General features: G+C 47.1%; 1 protein-coding gene across 8 annotated transcripts in view; it reads right to left on the bottom strand.

Annotated features, from left to right (window-relative positions):
* Positions 1-219: 219 nt before the first annotated feature.
* Tomosyn (syntaxin-binding protein tomosyn) overlaps positions 220-18,798 on the bottom strand; it is a 50,757-nt gene continuing 32,178 nt past the window's right edge. For 2 of the 8 annotated variants that reach the window (XM_077685613.1, XM_077685615.1), the window contains exons 20-29: positions 18,012-18,162; positions 16,764-16,859; positions 14,556-14,672; positions 14,357-14,473; positions 12,030-12,374; positions 11,289-11,397; positions 11,092-11,187; positions 10,283-10,407; positions 8,398-8,522; positions 220-2,950 (exon numbers count right to left, since the gene is read on the bottom strand). In XM_077685613.1, the coding sequence (XP_077541739.1) occupies positions 2,813-2,950; positions 8,398-8,522; positions 10,283-10,407; positions 11,092-11,187; positions 11,289-11,397; positions 12,030-12,374; positions 14,357-14,473; positions 14,556-14,672; positions 16,764-16,859; positions 18,012-18,162 (1,419 nt within the window). In that variant the 3' untranslated portion in view covers positions 220-2,812. Of the gene's footprint in view, positions 2,951-8,397; positions 8,523-10,282; positions 10,408-11,091; positions 11,188-11,288; positions 11,398-12,029; positions 12,375-14,356; positions 14,474-14,555; positions 14,673-16,763; positions 16,860-18,011; positions 18,163-18,672; positions 18,683-18,798 lie in introns of all 8 variants that reach the window. The other 6 variants (XM_077685619.1, XM_077685620.1, XM_077685614.1 and 3 more) reach the window with 5 other exon arrangements.

Below are 18,798 nucleotides of genomic sequence, written 5' to 3' on the forward strand. Positions count from 1 at the left end.
CCATGCTTTGTTCAATTTTTCGAGCTGCAAACTAGTACAAAAAAGTAACTAGCCCGCTGCCCATGCTCCTAATTTTGGCACTCCAGCACTGCCTGGGCAAGGCTGCTGTTGGATGGTACATGCGTAGGCATGGAAATTGCAAGTGCGGTTACCTAAACTTTGCACTTAACCGCACAATGCCCACCATTTTCGGAATGCCACAAGGGAGACACAAAAGGCTGCAACATTTCTATTCGTTTAATTGTCCAGTGGATGACAACCGGGTACAAGAAACTCAAGCGTGTAGAAAAACAAAAAGAGAGGAATAGAATCAATCTCGTACTCAACACACAACGGCAACAGACAAAGCATGGCATCATGCCGACTCATACATATCCTTTATTTACAATTGTACTTGATGCCGCTGATCACAGAAACAGTTTTTCGTAATCTCAATACAAAAACAAGTGCAGAAAACAAACTGCCACCGCTTTAATATGATTTAATCGTCGATGCACTTTTTTCCTCCCATTTTATTCGCCTTAAGTTGCATCCTCCTTGCAAAAGTTGCAAATTCCGTGCTAGCGTATACCTCGGAGCGTGTTCCTATCCCTTCCAAAAATCCCTAAACGCCTACTCAACAGCAAAATGGTTGAAAAGAGTTAACAACCTTTGCATGGAAGAACTGTTTGCTCACAATCTGCACAGTGAAGACAAGGGTCTGAAAAAACCAACAACGGAAACAGCTGCAGCGTGTGTAGTCTACCGGGAAATCAGGACAGACCACATCATGAGAAGAAGAAGAAGAGTGCCTCTAGACGACTGGGCAGCAGATTGCATATATGGGTTTCAAAGCCTCTTCTAGAAAAATACCTCGGGACACCTTTAGCAACGTTGGTCGGAACAAATGAGAAGGAAAATAGAGGGCAGGAGACGTGGGGCGGGGAACCAGAACCGAGGAAAGGCGTGTTGTATTTTTAGACCCCCGTGTGTATTTTTTGCCTTCACTGACCTCACCATCGCATCACTGATCCCCAAGAAATACAATACAGGAAACGACGAAACACTACAGAAAAAGTGTGTGGAACCACATAAACAGTCGACATTCTGATGCTACATATATACACATCATACACATCCAGTTGTGGTGGTGGTGGTGGTGTTTTTAAGTGCTGCGTGATTCTGCTGCCTGGCAAGGGAAGAAGAGTGTGTGGTGTGGAAATCGGTGGTGGTGGTGCGAATATCCATTCTCCGCACTCAAAACAGAAAGAGAAGGCAGAGAAACAAAAATAGCAGCAACAATAGGCGCGAGAGCTGTTTCCAATAAAATATAAAAGTGAAGAAAACAGCAGGGAGCAGTGGAATCAAGTGACAACTTCCCCACCGAGGAGTATCCGTACAGGGCAGCAGACTGCGGAAGTCGCCAACTTTCGACGCATCTCCCAAAAATAAGCAGTCACTAGTGCCAACAAAAATGCCTGTTAAACGAGAGCAGATGGCACGACACCTTTTGATACTCTTGCTTCAGCAAAAACTGCCTGAATAATGAGCCTTGTAAACATCAGTCAATCCACAGGGTTGCTTGTATTGAAACCCACCAGCTCGTAAAATGTGCACTGGTCAAGTACACATCAACGAGTTCGCGCCTTTGCGCAGACTGGTGTTCCAAAAATCAAGTAGTAGTACTCTATTACAAAAAGCTATTTCTACTCCGAACTGCAGGTAACAGGTTGCAGTTAGCGACGATAAACATTATATTAGGAACAAGGGTCACGAAGGACTTCTTTTTTTGTATACCTTCAGCTTACCAATGAAGAAAAATGATTTTTCGACACTGCAGTATCAAAAACAAAGCCTACATGACAGGCAAAGCTGTGACAGTACAGGATCATTGTCAACGTGGTTGCTATATAAGGCTGTCCCGTTTTGTGTAACTAGGCGAAGCTTTATCCGCGTTCCCTTTCACTAGTCCGTGTAGTTGGACAGAATAAAGGACACAGTAAGGAAGTAGATTTTGCTGTGCAAGCTGAGCAGAATTACTCGCAGACAACACTAGGGCTGCCAACCCATGCAAACACAATTCGATCCCACTCGATGACAGTGCTCAACACATTTCCAACTCGCTCATTAAGTACAGCGGTCCAAAATCTCGCTCCGTTGCTTCCGGCAGGCCAACCAAGAAAAACCAGACTGAGCCAACGATTGAAACTGAACGAAACACCAACTTCGCCAGAGGGGGAAAACAGCCGCGCAAAGCAGAGCTCACAGCACACACCCGTTCCAAGGAGACCCCCCCCACCGACCAGCACAGCTTGCGCCCAGACAATAAAAAAAGCAGGCCGAGATTGCCTATTGCTATTGGCATCGCATACACACGCACACACGACTTGGACTGCTCACTCCATACCCGTCCCTAGCAAGCTCCCTTCTGCTACACACAAACACTGCCGGGAACGTTGTCGCTACAGCTGTCCACACTATGCTATGCCAGCCGGTGGTTTCCCTTCCGACAACACCAGGCCACGAGAGAGGCAATGTTCACGGGTATGCAACATGTAAACGGGGCATGCATCGAAGGTATTCTCTACACTGCTATGACTGACCAGCTGTTACAGATACTTTTATACACCGTTTGAGCCACTTCAGTGAGAACAGCACGCCAAGAAGCCTGAAGCTGCGACAGCTTGCCAGAACCGATGCGCTCCCTGCTCCCAGTGGGAGATGCGTCGAAAGTGTGAGCCTGCGCTCGTCGCAAGTCGCCCTGTTGCGGTGGTCGCAGGGAGATCACAGAGTGGAGGCACGCACACCGAGAGCGAGCAAGACAAGGGGGCACTCAGAACTGGTACCACTTCTTATCCTTGTACTTGTTCATGAGCTGGTGCGTAGTGTTGGCAAAGCTCTCCGCCTCACTCATCATGCGAGCCGTGCGCTCCTCCAGCTGCGTCAGGGCCTCTCCTCGTTCCGTCAGTCCCTGCAAAGTCAAGGGCCACAACTGCACGACTCCTGCCACCGTACTCACACAAAACTCCTGCTGCTAAGCTCGTACACTCTGCATTCCACTTCATTTCACATACGTCACAGTTAGCCGTACGATTGTTCCGCGCTGCACTTAAGTGTGTCAGGCTTTTTTCCACAGCTTCACACAGGGCAAGAAAGCCAACCCGAAGGGGCATGCCGTGCGGCAGAGCATGAAAGTTGGCAGGTCGTGCAGCAGAACCAACTTGTGTCACTCTTCAAAACGGTAAAATGCTATTCGCAAAATATTAAAAGTTTCTGAAATTTGCACACCTCTACTATCAATGCATCAATCTATGTAGAAGTTTTTACTACAATGTTATAGAGCAACAAGAATTGTTTGCCTTAAATACTGAACTTTTTACAACAATTCCAACAACACAAGAAAATTTAGGGCATTCAAATTGGATACCAAGAAATGCTGGCATGCCAAGAAATTCGGGTCATTGTGTCAGGTTGTGCACGTGTGACGCAGCTTGGCAGTGGCTTGGTGTTGAGCCTAACGAGGCTCGAAAGATGCGCTCCACCAGCCAGTCATCTGAATTCGACGCATTTTCTCAAAAGTGCTGAAAAATCTTCTGAACTACTGATATTTTTACGGTGACCATGCAGTTTGGTGCTTGAAGCTTTACGACTTAGCAACTGAACATTCCCAGCTTAATTCCCTCATTATGGTTAATTTTTTTTAAAACAACAACTATTTTCTTATTCAGCAATCACAACTTAAAATGGTGAAATATTTCACACCAACCTTGTATTAGTTACTTTATTTCTGGATACATCGACATTCTCAATTTTAATATTTGGGCCAAGCTAGGCGAACACCCTATATCTTGTGCTGTTATTGAAGTGGAAGCTCACTACGGCCCTTCCTTGAGGTTTTGCTACATGGACAGTTAACTTTGGCATGGTCTAGGCACAAACTTTGGACCTTGGCTGGCAACAGCATTCCTAACCATATTTACCAACACCATGATTTCGATGTGACACACCTAGCAGCGATGTTAGTGCTTTGCTGACGTGACAGTGCTACACTCTAACCCACAATTTTAGCGACCAGAAAAAAAAAAAAAAAAAAGCGTAAAACTTCTCTGCACAGAACGAGCACCGTTTATGGATGCAAGCACTTCATTTATAATCGGGCTAGGCGGCTCTCATCCCCCTCAAGCTGCAACATGCTCTATGATACACCACCCATGGGGACCGCCCTTCCAAATTCTGGTCACGAAAACTTGAAAAAATATCTCTAAATATTTGCAGCGGGAGGCTGTCACAGATCGACAATCCCTCTGTAGAACAGGGCACACTGCACAGTGCTACACTGTTCTAGCTGCTCTGTCTCCTTTCTCGGGGCAGGCATAAAAAAGTGGGGGCCCGCTATCCGAAAAAGGGCCTGTTTGCTATCTGCTAGCATCTATTTTTAACAAGCACTGCCAAAGCCCAGTGGAGCCTTTCACACTAGCTGTGCATGACCTTTGCGCCGTGCAGATAACATGCCGGTGCCAACCACCCACCGGAAGGATATGCACGTGTGCTTTTTTTTTTGTGCATGCGTGTGTTTTTCTCATTCTGCACGAGGACATAACCATCTTTCGCAATTCTTTGTTTTATTTGGCATTTCCGCGGGTCTCGCGATCTCTGACGCTTAGCTCGCACAACTGCGATTATGGTTGCCTTGTGTGGGGACCCTTGTTTCCCTACGCCTCGCCTGCACATGTTTTGGCGAGCTGAGAGCCGCCATTTTGGGCACCCGGCACGTCACGAGTCGTGACCTCTTCGTGACCCCATGCGACGCGCCGAACCGGCTCGTCGCGAACGTGTGCGCGAGGGTAGGGATGGGCGAATATTCGGCATTGTCGAATATTCGACCGAATAGCTCTCTATTCGTTATTCGCTTCGATCCGAATGCAGGTATTCGATATTTTCGAATTATTCGATGCTCCCGAATAGGCAGCTAAAAGCCAAGCTTTTCGGCCAAGCTTTCCGAGAGTTACCCCAGGCTTGGCTCAAGACCCACCGACGCGGACATTTCTATTATCAGTGCCGGCACTGCCGAGTTGCTGCCTTGCCTAGAGGTTCGACAAAGCTCTCGGCCGCCAGCACACTTTAGGTTAAAAAAAAAGGCGGCACTGAAACGACACCGCTCCGAACATAGCGGCCCCAAGCCAGCAGCCTTGTACAGGCCGCCATTTTGAATAGGCATGCCGCCATTTTGAATAGGCTCGCACAGTGCGGCAGTACGCCGCACTAAGCGAGCCTATTCAAAATGGCGGCCAGCCACTTGCGCTTTGCTTGGCTACGGCCGAGGATACTAGTGGCTACAATACTTCTTTTTTTAGCGGAGCTTCTAGGCGGCGTTCAACTCTGCGAGTTTCTAGGCGGCGCTTAAACTTGTGAATGAGCAGCCGGCGGAAACTGCTGCACCTAGAGCATGTGGTGCAACAGGCATTTCTTCATGAAAACTTGTGAATACAGCAAAGGAAAGCTGTGTGTAAGATTTTGCAATAAATGTTCAACTGGTAATAGTTTTACACAATGCTGTGCCTACGTGAGTTCTAATTATTAGAAAAAATTGTGTACATTAGTCAGGTCACAAGTTGCTCATTTGTCTTTGTGATTTGCAATGTGTACTATTCGAACTATTCGATTCGAAATTATTCGACCAAATCACTATTCGCTTCGAATTCGCTTCGAACCTCAAAATCTATATTCGCCCATCCCTACGCGAGGGTGTAGGGGAAGGAGGACCAGCTTGTCGCCTTCCTTTGCGCCACTCTCTCCCCGGCCAGGGGAAGACCTCTCCCCCCGAGCCGACCTGGGGGACGAACGAGTGTTCCGCCGCGGAGTCGACTGGGCGATTTGGTCGGAATCAGTTGGCGGGGCAGTGCCTAATGCCCCGATGACGGTGAACCAAGTTGGCTCCTGGGGACTCTGCTGAGAGATTCTGCCCTGATCGGCCGCACGGGATGCCTCCCCTCCTCCTGTGGCCGTGATGACTGATATCAAGGTCGGAGTCCCACAGCTTGAGCGAGCGATGACGGATATCAAGGTCGGAGTCCCACAGCTTGAGCGAGCGAACGGAGCCGCTGTCTTCCCGCAAGTGATAGTCGTGTTGTCTGGTATATGCCCTGTATCTGCCAGGCAATAAAGCCTCACTTTGGATTGCCGGAGCCTGTCTACCGCATGTGAGTACCCGAACCCGTGCACGAGTCTTTGGATTCTGCTGGGGCACGTAGCACTTTCTCTAGCAAAGCTAGCCTGGGTCCTCTGCTGTCCCGTACGTTAGCCCGCACTTGCTAAATCGATAATGCATAAGCAACCACTAGCGCTGTTTTGGCTGCTACTCGATTCTAACGTGCATGCAATATTGGCGTGTATTTTTCAGGAAAAAAAAAAAAAGGTGCGCGTTAGAATCGGGTAAATATGGTGACAATGAACAGTCATGGTAACATCAACTTTGCTATATGTTATATAGTAAAATAAACTGCTTATTACAATGGTCATTTTCCTTATTGTTGGTTATAACAATTGAGCCTGACGGTATGAGCCTAAGAAAAATATAGTAATTGGAGATCTGCGAGAGACCATGGGTGCATTGTGTGTGATCAGGCATGACTTTAACCATGAAATAAGTTGCGGCATCTTCCGTCTTTCCAACACTCGGAAAAAGTTGGTGGTTTTATCCAGTCACGCTATCCCTGATGGCAGAGACCTCCTGACTGCCCCTCTCATCTCCTGCTGTCAGCTGGTCCAGGAAATGGAAGAGGCAGGGGACACCTCTCCAACACTCTTCCAGATTTCAATAAAGCTACAGCGGGGTAATGGGGATCCTCTAGGCTACTGTTGATTTAAAGGATTTAATTTAAAGGAAAGAAGAAAACAACACCACTTTCGTAACATGCAATCTGCCAATCGTTAAGAAAGAAGTAAAATAAAGTCAGGGATTTGATGGAGAGACTCCTTTCTATGTGAAAGACAGTGGTCTTTCCTAGGCACTCTGTGGAGTCTGTTGGCACATGCATGGCTAAGTAAGCCTAGGCAGTCAGCTGTGTAGTTACATTTCCAATTTGTAAATATTGGGTGAAAAAAAACCACTAAATGCTTACAAAAGTAATTTTTTCTGCCCAACTGTTATAACACTTGACCTTTTTGTGGCACTTCAATATTGTTTAAGTGGGCTAGACTGTAGTACACACTTAACGTAGCATCAACAAGTTTGTTGCTGGACTAGTTGGTTCATATTTAAGTTTAGAAGAAACCAGCTGAACATTGAAAACAAAGGACCAAGTGTTAACAAAGATAATAACAACCCAGCAGTGTCCCCGTCACTTCTTTGTTAACACTTAGTCCGTTCTTTTCAATGTTCAGATGGTTTCTTCTAAACAATCAACAAGTCAGTGAGTGCTCCCAGTCTCGGTTGATTGATTGATTGATTGATTGATTGTAGGGTTTAAGGGGGCTCACTGGTCTTAGACCAAAAAAGTTTATTTTTGCAGTTATGATGATGAAAATTTAGGGGCACGTGTAGTTTCACATTCTGATTGTAGATATAAAATTTGTTTTTGAGTAAAGTGATTATATTCAAATTTATTTGAATTTTTATTTTCAATTTTTTGACAGCCTATGTAAAAAAACTGCTGGAGGGATGCAGCTAAACAGGGAACCAGTGAACTGTGCATAAATCAAAGAGTGCAATAAGACTAACATTATTGTTCTATCTGGTCTGTAGCAGAAGTTACGACCATTTGAAGTTTGGGCTTGAAAGGTGGCAGCCAGAAAAACCGGTTTTGCCTTCCAGGCCCAAACTTCAAATGGTCGTAACTTCTGCTACAGACCAGATAGAACGATAATGTTAGTCTTATTGCACTCTTTGATTTGTGCACAATTCACTGGTTCCCTGTTTAGCTGCATCCCTCCAGCAGTTTTTTTACAAAGGCTGTCAAAAAATTGAATATAAAAATTCAAATAAATTTGAATATAATCATTTTACTCAAAAACAAATTTTATATCTACAATCAGAATGAGAAACTACATGTGCCCCCAAATTTTTATCATCATAACTGCAAAAATAAACTTTTTGATCAAAGACCCATGTGCCCCCTTAACGTGCCGATGAAACGCAGGCGATGAGGCGCGCCGTAGCGGAGGGCTACGGATTAATTTTGACCACCTGGGGATCTTTAACGTGTGCCGAAATCTCGTCCACACGGGCGTTTTTGCTTTTCGCCTCCATCAGAAAAGCGGCCACCGCGGCCGGGAATCGAACCCGCGACCTTGTGCTCAGCAGCACAACCGGTCTCGGTTGCTTTTGCTGCATCTGTTTTTTAGTCGCTACAGAAAGTGCGGCTTGCAAGCAGCGACACACACACAAAGAGTGAGAAGGAAGCAGTGCACTCGACCCACCTGCCTGGCCCTCATGACGTCCCCAGCCAGGGTGCCAGCCTGCGCCCTCAGGGCCTCTGTGTTGCCACTATTTCCAGGAATGTGACGAGCAACTGTCTTGGAGGCCTTGCCACTTGCCTCGCCAACTGCACAGACCCACGTTCCACAAGGGGCTCATTGCACAACTGCCCACGTGAAGAATCAAAAACTCGCTCATCTACACAATTCGTGGACGACTCTGTTAATGCAATTGGTGAGAGACGCTAAATATGACAAGCTTGACAGCAGGTGACGGTGTGTTCACACACGACCCGTCCCTGCCACGACTGAGGGCAGCGCTCCAATTCATGGACAGTCTAGAAAAAAGCAGCCGCACTTGATGCCTAAACAGTCGTCTAACTGACAAGAACTAAAACAGCATAGCAGCACAACTACAGATACCCTAGAACGTATGCCAACAAGCACAGGCCACAATTTTGCAAAAACGTGAGCAATTTTAAGGGGCCAACTAAAAGCAATAGCAACCACAATAATGTCCGGTTAAAAAAAGTGCACTTATTCTTTGGACATCAATGAATAAGGGTGGTACTACTGAGGTTTATCTCAAGTTCAGGCAGCAGATTAGCCCAAAACTGCTGCCAACTTTGATTGGTGCCTCCTCAGGCTGCGAACTTGGCTGCCGTCCCCAAAACTGAAACGGGGCTCAAGATGGCCACTGTCCCGTCTCAGCGGTGACATCACGCAATGTCCCGACCTCTTCAAGTACGTGTTCTACTTTTGAACTTCACACGCCCATAACGACTCAACACCAACCTAGCGAAGCTTTCAAGACAAGCCTTCCCCTCTAATTTTCCCCTATTCTCAGCTTCGGGGGTTTATTTACATAATGAGCCTTAACTTACGATGCCACGCATGATGCCTGTGCTACATGGCAAATTGTCAATTGAATGTTAACTTACAAATGCACCTAATGGATACTCAATGCACCTTTTGATAGACAATTGGTCTGACTGCCTCCAGGAGGCCTTTGAAACGGCCGTGTGGCACGGGTATAAATAGGGCTCCGGGTTTTCGGATTAATAATAATAAAAAAAAAATCCGAAAAACCCCAACTGGTAAAATTTTGGACAACTCAGATTCATCCGATAAATGCCGATTTTATACCACACGGTGGGAAGAAATGACGATTAAAGCTTGGACCCCAGTATTTCCGGTAAGTTATGGGCACCTCTGGCTGTTTGCACTTTTCGGCAATAACTAAGAATGGCCGCCAATCCCACAAAAAGGCCCCTTTGCCCTCTTTTAAGGCCCCTACACTTATCTAAACAAGAGTTATCTACCCTGGTTTGGTTGTACACAAAAAGCTTCTGCAACATCACGTGTTGTGACATGCCTGCTTTATCACTATTTTTGCATTTCTCAGGTCGGGTGCAAAGTGACAATCTTTTGTATGAAATTAAAAATGTGACAATGTCTTGCTTTCTTTGTCTGAAAGCCATATTCTTGAAAGCGGTCATTTATACATCAGTCGGTTTGACCATTATAAACTTTACCAAAGGTCAACAGCATCTCGTAGACCAGGCCTATCGCACATTTAACAAAAGTCTTGGAATACTTCCTGCCTCATTTCTGTGCAGATAGTGCTTTGGCGATTTGAAGTATGTAAAATAGAGCGGAATAGAACACAAATTTCAGAGAATTGGATATGTACAAGATATAAACTCTGAAAACGCCGAAACTACTACAAATCAAACTCCAAAAAGCCCCCTCCGAATTTTACCAAAAATTAATTCCGAAAACCCGCAGCCCTAGGTATAAAACAATGTTGCGACTACAAGGTTACTAGGATAGACATTGTCCACATACGGCCGCGAACTGTTTTTTGTTTGGCAACATTTTTACTCACAGAGCTCTTCTCGGTCCAGCATACTTGGTCCACCTCCAAAGAGGCCCTTGAAGAAGCTTTGCTTGGGTGCTTCGGGCATATCCTTGTTCAGGAATATGGTACCAAGCATCTCCTGCAAGTTGGCACTGCCAGACAGAGGCAACATTAGCGTCGCGGGAAGACACCACAACACTACTGTTGTGCACCAGTTTAAGTACAGCAACACCTTCTATCTATACACAGACACAGTTTTTTGCACTTGCACCTGTAATGATCTCTTTATGGCAGTCATAGGTACAATTATTACCACAAACCCAGTTTTTAGCTTTGATTTCTACTGCAATTTGAATTCCATATACAACCAATTGCCTTTCCTACTGCCTTGTTCTTTCTGCTGCCCTTCACACATGGTACTCTCTCCCCTGAAACTTGCCTCGGCTACAAACAAGTGTACTCTATGTGCCACTGAGATGGTCCGAATGCCACAGGTTCTTCTTTTCTCTGATTGCACACCAGTGCAACATCACTGCAGTAGCCGGTGCAGATAGAGATAAACTAAAGCGCTCGACTTCCACTAAATAGTCAAATAAGTGATAGACAAAAATTCATACTGAAGCTCCAAATAAGGCTTGAAGTAATCTGCTTCATTGTGCCTTTGAGCCTGCTAACCGGGGACAAAACAGACCAGGCTCCCCACACAGTGAGCAGTTGCCACAAAAATGTTTCTCCTGCTGAAGCCAGCGTCGCGTACAAACCCCTTCAAGTTCTGCTTTGCATGTCTAAACCAAGCCGCTTGAAGCACTGACCCAGTGTAACAGTGAAGAGCGTACCAGAAATCAGAAGAAATGGTGAACTTCTGCAACTCTGACGGTGAGCACAGGAACATTCCATGACCATTCTTGCTGAAGCAAAAGGTCCTTGCAATCCTGGGAAAGGACAAGAAGTGTGCCACCAACGCATGACCCACCGAGAGGCATAGCAAGAGCCAGCTGACTTGGCGAGTGGCCCTGGCAGAGCTGCTACGTACCTCATGTCCACAAGGGGCAGGAAGTCTGTCTCGTAGAGTGGCTTAAGGCTGGGGAGGCTGTACACAACAATGTTGCCGTTTGCAATGTAGCACACCAGGCAAGCGGTGTCTGCAAACAAGCAGGGGAAAGGAGGGGCAGCACGTGAGCAGTTGTGCACGGTTTGGTCCGCTATAAATGGAAAAGCTTTTTTCCTTACCTGTTGCGGATTTTCTACCAGCTAGGCATCTAAATTAGTTTTAATTTTTATCACTGCATTTTCCTACCAGCTGAAGCCCTTGAGCAAAGGCACAGAATAGGCTATATGCAATGCAATCAACCGCACTGGACACAAATTTAAGAGCATGTGCTGCTTATCTTTCAGCACCCATGGTGGCAGGCAATATGCCTTGCATTACGCAGTAATCAAGGATCGAATGTTGAAATGAAATGTCAGCGATGAGGCACGATATTTTCTACTTGCGGCCTGACATTTAACCGATGTTTTTCAAGCCGTGAAGATACTGCATGCCTACTCTCCTTGCAAGCTAGAAAAGGGTCACCCTTTTGGCATGACAAATCAAGCTGGGTGGACCGTCGAGTGAACTAAGTAAACTGTGCAGTGCACACAAGTACAAAACACGTTCCAGTGGGTGAAGTAGTGTTAGAACAGCCAGTGCATTTTGGGGGAGGCTGTGCTGTGATCCCGGAACTCTGACGAAAGGGGCGAACGAGGAGAACTGGTTCCCTGCCCTGCCACCCACCGATGCTCTTGATGGAGAGCACCTCGGCACAGACGACGAAGGAGGTCTCGGTGAGGGTGGCCTTGAAGAGGGCCGTCTGGGAGGGCAGGGCGACCACGCGCGCCTGCTTCTCCGAGGCCATGACCACAAACTGGCTGTCCCGGGGCGCCTCCACCGACTGCGAGGTGGTGGGCGAGATGCGGGCGCCCCGCGAGGGCATGCTGCGCAGGCGCCGTGCCGACGCCTCTTCCCGGTCCCGCGAGTCCGGCCGGTCCTTCCACTGCTCGCTCAGCGGCAGCATCAGCACCCCGCTGCTGTCCAGGAACGAGATGGACAGGATGGGCCCCTTCAGCCGGAACATGCTCCCTGCACGGCAAGGGCCCCTCTCTGTTGTCCACACGCACTGGGCGGGTCGGCTTTTTCACCAGAGCAAGACCGAGCAAAGCTTATTCGAGCAGGCTTCGAGCACCACAGGTAAAAAGAAAGAAAGATTTGGCTGCGTTGAACTACTATGTGAGCTTGTAAATGAAACTACTGGCAGGAGAGGGCAACACACAATCATTCGAGCACCATTAAAATTCAGCCCACCCTACGATGAAGTTGAACAAAAAAGATATTTTGACCAGCTAGCACGTTTTTAAACATGTCTCCGATGAAACGCTTCTTTGGTTAGCACTTTTGGCGATAGTGCTGAAATGTCCCAGTGCAACTCCATCCTAAAATATGCTCAGGCCTGACCCTGCACCTACATACAGACGAGACCACTTATAACGATACCGTTTATAATAATATATTGAACATATACAACGATGAAGAGCTATTGCATCATCCACTTTTGTATGCGGTCTATGGTAAAATAAACCGCTTATTACAGTGCTCCAGTGCCGCGATATCGGATAGAACGATTGAATCCGGTTACAGCGTGCACTGACAATGCGAGCTGCCGCCAGCTCTCTGTGCCGACGGCATGCACCGCGAGCCACAATGCGCCTTGCATCCCTCCCTTGCACCCCTCGAAAACAAGTTGATTCTACCACTTATGAAGAAGCGAGCGGAGTAGGAGAGCAGTTTTCCTTCTGAACCCCCTCCCGGCGGCGCCGCTTTGGCATCATTCCCGCACCCGAGCTCACGCTGCTTTCTCACACATTTGCCTGCCTGTTGTGTCACGTGTGCACCGCTTTGAAATTCACTGGGTGCCTCTTCAACTGCCTCCGTTTTTCTGTGGAAGGGACGTCAGGGCCGACGATTTGGGAACGTCCGAGTGCCTCACAGATACGTGCTGCGGACAGCGGTGACATAGACTACTCTGACGATGCGGCTGCGCAGCCTACTCAGGCAGTGTCTCCACAGGATGCCCAACGCATGATACAGCCCCCCAAAGACTTTATTTCCGCAAGGACCTTTCGCTCATCTAGGTGAAGCCCCCGTAGATGCTCAATAAGACGTGTGCCAGCTTCGCGTGAAGCAAACAACGCTTGACCGACTATGGCTTCTTTTCTGCACACAAGTACTCGTAGCTAGTACAACCTTGCTAGCATGCAAATAAAATGTTTTGATCTCTGTTATGCCTTTTTTTTTTTACACCCTGCTTATAGCAATTATCGGTTATAACGATAGACTTTCCCTGGCACTTAATATTGTTATGTGGCCTAGACTGTAGTGATATGGCTAAAACTAAGTTAAAAAGGCCTTCTAACAGCACAGCTGCTGTTACACTTATCCTCAAAAGGGGTGGCCATATCTCTAGTTATCCATGAGTCAACTTTTATGGTTCAGAAAGTATTTGTGTCTCTAGAAAGACCACCTTGCAATATTGAAAACAGATGCGCCAAATGAGGTAAAACACACCACAGCTTCACTGCTCGTCCTTCTTCCCAGAGTGCAAGAGCTGATTTTTTTTTATTTTTCATTTAGAATGTAAATGGCAGTACCTGTTTTGTTTGCTTAAATTTATTTATGACTTTTCACACCAGATGGCAGTGAGCACTCCTTGCGTGCCAAGGTCACCACATCTACTCAAGATTTTTCTGCGCTTCTAAACACATCACTGGCACTCCCCATTAGTTTGGGTGGCATGTCGAGGCATTTCAAAACAGATCAACACACCCCTTCCACTCAGCCAACTTTTTCTTCCCCTAAAATTTTCAGGGTTATTTTTGCAGTTTGAACATGCTACTGAAGCACTTCGTAAGATCAAAAAATGAGCCCCTTTTGTTTAGAACTGGGCACAGCTAGCAAGTTGGCCTCTGGCTCGCATTCTTATCGCTGCTCATAGCCATGCCAATTTCCCAGCTCGGAGCCGCCGCAAAGGGCGGGCCCACACGGGGAGGGAGGAAGCGCCCGCTCACCGCTTGGAGAGGCGATGACCGGCTGCGTGTGCCTCGAATCGAGGGGCACAGTGAGGGAGACGGCCAGCACAGACCCCAGGTGGGTGCCGACCCAGAGACTGGGAGACGTTGACGCGTCTGCATGGGAAAAGGGGCACGGCTGACGCGCTGCCACAGCTGGCCAATGGGACGCTGGGGTTTGGCCGTCTGATGCACTCACCACTTTTCCGACAGGAGGATTCAGCATAGCTAAGACAGAGGATTGCTTCAGAACTAATATTTTCTAAACTGGACATGCTTGAGCTTCGAGATCTTGAGAAGGAGCTGTCGAGCTTATCTGGAACAGAGGGCACCACACAGTAATCAGGCTTCCCACGACAAAGACCGGCTCAGGCGCCACGCTACAAGGCTACACTTGTGCCTCCTACACTTCACTGCCTTTCCTACAGCATGCAAATCCACAAAGCACAGTGCCATGCCTGCACTCAGCTGCTACCAAAACTTGTGCTTTGGTAATTAACACCTGACTAAAAATGCGCACAGTCTGGGTCACCACCATGTGGCACACCTTTTCTCAAACAGACCTCTTGCAGAAATGGCAGGGTAGCTTCAATTCAAGTGTTACCTTCAATTGACATGTTACTTTTGAGGGGTTAATTACAACCTATACTTAAATTTAAGCTTGTACATTGGCATCCAAAGCCTCCCCATGGCTGCAGTCGGTAACACTGTCTTCCCAGTACGTAGATGACTGTGTTAAAATAGCAACTGCTTCCCTGCAACACTTTTATTAAAGAACATTCCTAGCGCAATGATACCTCACCCAAGCTCTGCGCTTAGTTCAATCAAATCTCACGAATGACACGCAGAAATGGCACAAACAAGCAAGCTTCCACTGGACAAAGGGCTACCTGACACACACCACATGCGAAGCATTACTTAAGCTCGAGATGCCGCTCTGAAAGCGCCTACATTAGTCACTCAGCTCAGGCAGCAATGGTTTCTAACGACTGACCACGAAATGCACATCTCTCACCAAACTCTATACAAACAGGGAGTGCACGCTTACAAACACATGCAAGTGCTGGAACAGTAATAAGAAAGTGGAACGTGTAGAACAGCGATGGTATGAATGAAAACATTCTGCTTTCATTGTCCTATGTTTACATAATGGTGCCACATTGCTGAAGGACTAAAAGTTATCTTTGCAATGACGATACTACCCTCCCCGCTACATAGGCAATGAAAATACGCTGGGCATTCATAAGCCCAAACGACACTACTGGCTTTGAGTGTACCGCACAATTACATCCATAAACATGCCTTTCAAACAGGAGTTTTCTTTGAGTATTCATATGGCGGAGTGAAGAAAAATCTGTGCTGATAGTATGGCAATTTGAACTTGTTTGGCTTATTCCTGAAGGCAAAGAGTGAGGACACTGAGGTGAGTTGTAAACACTGCGCAATCACTTCATGAAATTAAAGTCTGGCTTGCATAGACCACTATCCCAGTTTCTCCGGCTGATTTACGCGCGTTTTTTTATGAGAAAATCGTGTTCAGAAGTGCTGTTTCCTTTGCGCCATCTTTCCCACCGATTTTCTCACGCCTGCTTTGATGACACACTGGTAGGCCCAGAAAACCAAATTTACCACGTTGCTACAATATTTACCCTGTAAAACCTGTTCATGAATAGACAAGTCAATGATAAATATTAAGTACATGAAACTTAAAATTTTGAACTCTGAGATAGCATGGAAACATTGCAAACCAGTATGACACCACTAAAGTAAGTGGTGCAGCGGCTGCAAACAGCGCAGGGTGCTTGTGCTTCTGCCACCACTTGTAGATAAACTAAGGCTCTAAAATGCGCTAAATATTCAAATAATAAATTACACGGATTAACTTGCACAATGCAGCCGAAAATAGGACTGAGAAATTAACTTCAGTGTCCCTTTAGGACCAACATTTGAGAAGCCATACCATCTAGGAATGTCAGTTTTTTTACGTCCTGTAACTGTTGGTGTATTATGAATGATGAAAACATGCGAACACGCCAAGTATGAATGCTTAAAACAAAACAAAACGATGAATGCCAGAGAAGCATCAAGTCGCAGTTTGCTTTCCTTTCTATTGACTTTACATGCACTCTTTCCCAATGTCATAAATAAAATAATGTAAACATGAGGAAAAAACATGAGCACAAATGCAGCCCCTCCTCCCGCTCAGAATGACTGCCATGGCACACGAGCGCCCCAACGGCACAGGCTAGCCTCGCAGCAGCTGCAGCGAGTTGGCCTCATGCAAGACGCACACCTTTCAACAGTAGTCAAAATGCAATGCTCTACAGGTCAGGTGAGCGCAACTGTGGACAAGGGGGTGTGAGGGGGTGACACGGAAAGAAGCAGCACACCAAAAGCCTTGCCATACCCAGCACCAATAACGAGTGGAGCGTACCGTCTCGCTGATAAGCGACACTGGGGGACTTCAGACCTTGCCGCTCATTTCTAGGCGTTTGAGGATTCCCTACCGAGAAAGCATCACTTACGAGGGGCCCTCACAAAAGCCACTGTGCACTCACACACACACTGATTGCAAGGCACCAATGAGCTACTGTGGAGGCCAGACAGAAGACTAAGGGACAGCAATGAAACACCCTCACAAGCAGACAGCCACAATGTCACGGCAGGGTGAAGCAGACTGCTCTGACCCTGACTGCTTATTATGGCCTCTGCATTGAAACTTAAGCAAGTGCCGCTATGTCTGCAGTGCCTAATTTAAATGCCCCGCGAAAAAAGTTTGTCAAAAAAAAAAAAAAAAAAGAAAGAAAGAAACAGGAATTTTTTCACCAAAGCACAAAATGACAGTGTTGGCCAATGCTGAGCAGTTACAAGCGTTTCAAACATCAAGCATAGAAAATGTGCACGTAAACATTCTCTTCCGTGTCAGAAATATTTGCGAGGACAATGCTGATGTGAAGGAATCAAGCACATAGATAAATTCTTAACATCACTAAGAAATTGTTCCCTGCTACTTCTCACTCCTTAAAACAGCTAAGCAGGAACCATGCTGCTAAAAGTAGTGCCATCTGTATAACTACTGTAATGTTCAACGTGCAGTATGCACTCCCTAACTTTAGCACAAGCACGAGTTACGCCTAGCTACTGGTGCCCGAAAATCTGCTTGCCTTGACCTTGTGCATAACAGGGGCTCTGTTTACAAGGCAGCATGGTCACGTCCTAAGGGGTGCCCCAAACCCCTAGTAGCCCACTCCAAGAAGTTGCAGAATTGCTTCATGAATATGGCTCAACCATTCCTGATACTCTGAATACTTTAAAAACCTTTAGACTGTTATCATTGTTACCCGTTTTTAAGCAAAACAAGCCCCAGATTGACCTCACCTTCCCCAGCATGCCCATCAGACTGATAGAAAACACTAACGACACTGCGTGTCGCCAACAAGGTGAATACGCCCAACAAACATTAGATATGGCAGCTTCATGAGAAGCTCTTCTACACCTGTTGCACGACGATAACACAAAGAGAGCGCGTCCCGCATTGCCCACAGCAAAGCCAAGTCACAAGCAGGCTACTACAGCCCCCCTGCCCAGCAGGCCCCTTCACCATCACCAAAAGAGGGTCGGAAAAACAAAAAGAGAAGGCACGCTCATCAGCCACCTGGTAAAACGTTGAGACACGGAGGTTCCTCAGTAGAAACCAAGTTGGGAAGTTTCTGAAGTTTGCGTGACTTATTGCGGCGGGATTCTGCTTGCCGCCTAGACTGAGCTGGCTGGGCAGCAGCGTTGCCACTATTGCAAAGACCGTTAATCTGAGGAGGGAGGAGGAGGGGGGGACAAAACATCAACAGTCAGCAAAACAGCCCCACCCACACGGCACATCATTTCTTCCCTGCCCAGGTGCTTCACTGCAGGGCCCGTCAAAGACGCAGCGTAGGCTACAGGCCACACTTGCCTGTTGTAGTCTTGCCACGGGAAATCAGATAAAAATGAGCATAACAACAGGCCAATATATGCCATGACACATCCCCAGAACTTTGGGTGTCCCCCAGGGAGCTGTCCTTTCACATATCCTTTTCATTTCTGTTTAGGAGACATTGGGGCCCAATTGGCATATTGGACCTTTGTCGGCACTTGTTATGCTTCCATTGTTGACTCTGGAGCAATGTAGAGAGCAGCTGCGTCCTGAAGGGCCCTTCCACAATGAAGACGCTCGAGCACCGGACCGGCCGAAGCCACGTACTGCCTTGCAGCCCCTACCCGCCCGCCCACCCCCCAAGTGCAGCGCCCTTGCCAAGGTTCTGAAAGCAGGTGCCACCTACCTATAGACCTCTGTTGCCAGCCACAACGGGAGAGCACAATTAGCAGGGGACAGTCGGGAACCAGTGGTAGTGGTGGTGAAGGTGAAGTAGTGCACAAGGAATAGGAAGGGTGGTGGTGGTGGCACG

The sequence above is a fragment of the Haemaphysalis longicornis genome, unplaced genomic scaffold, assembly GCF_048455015.1.
Source record: "Haemaphysalis longicornis isolate Haplotype H1 unplaced genomic scaffold, Haemaphysalis longicornis Haplotype H1 scaffold_9, whole genome shotgun sequence".
In the NCBI taxonomy this organism is placed as follows: domain Eukaryota; kingdom Metazoa; phylum Arthropoda; class Arachnida; order Ixodida; family Ixodidae; genus Haemaphysalis; species Haemaphysalis longicornis.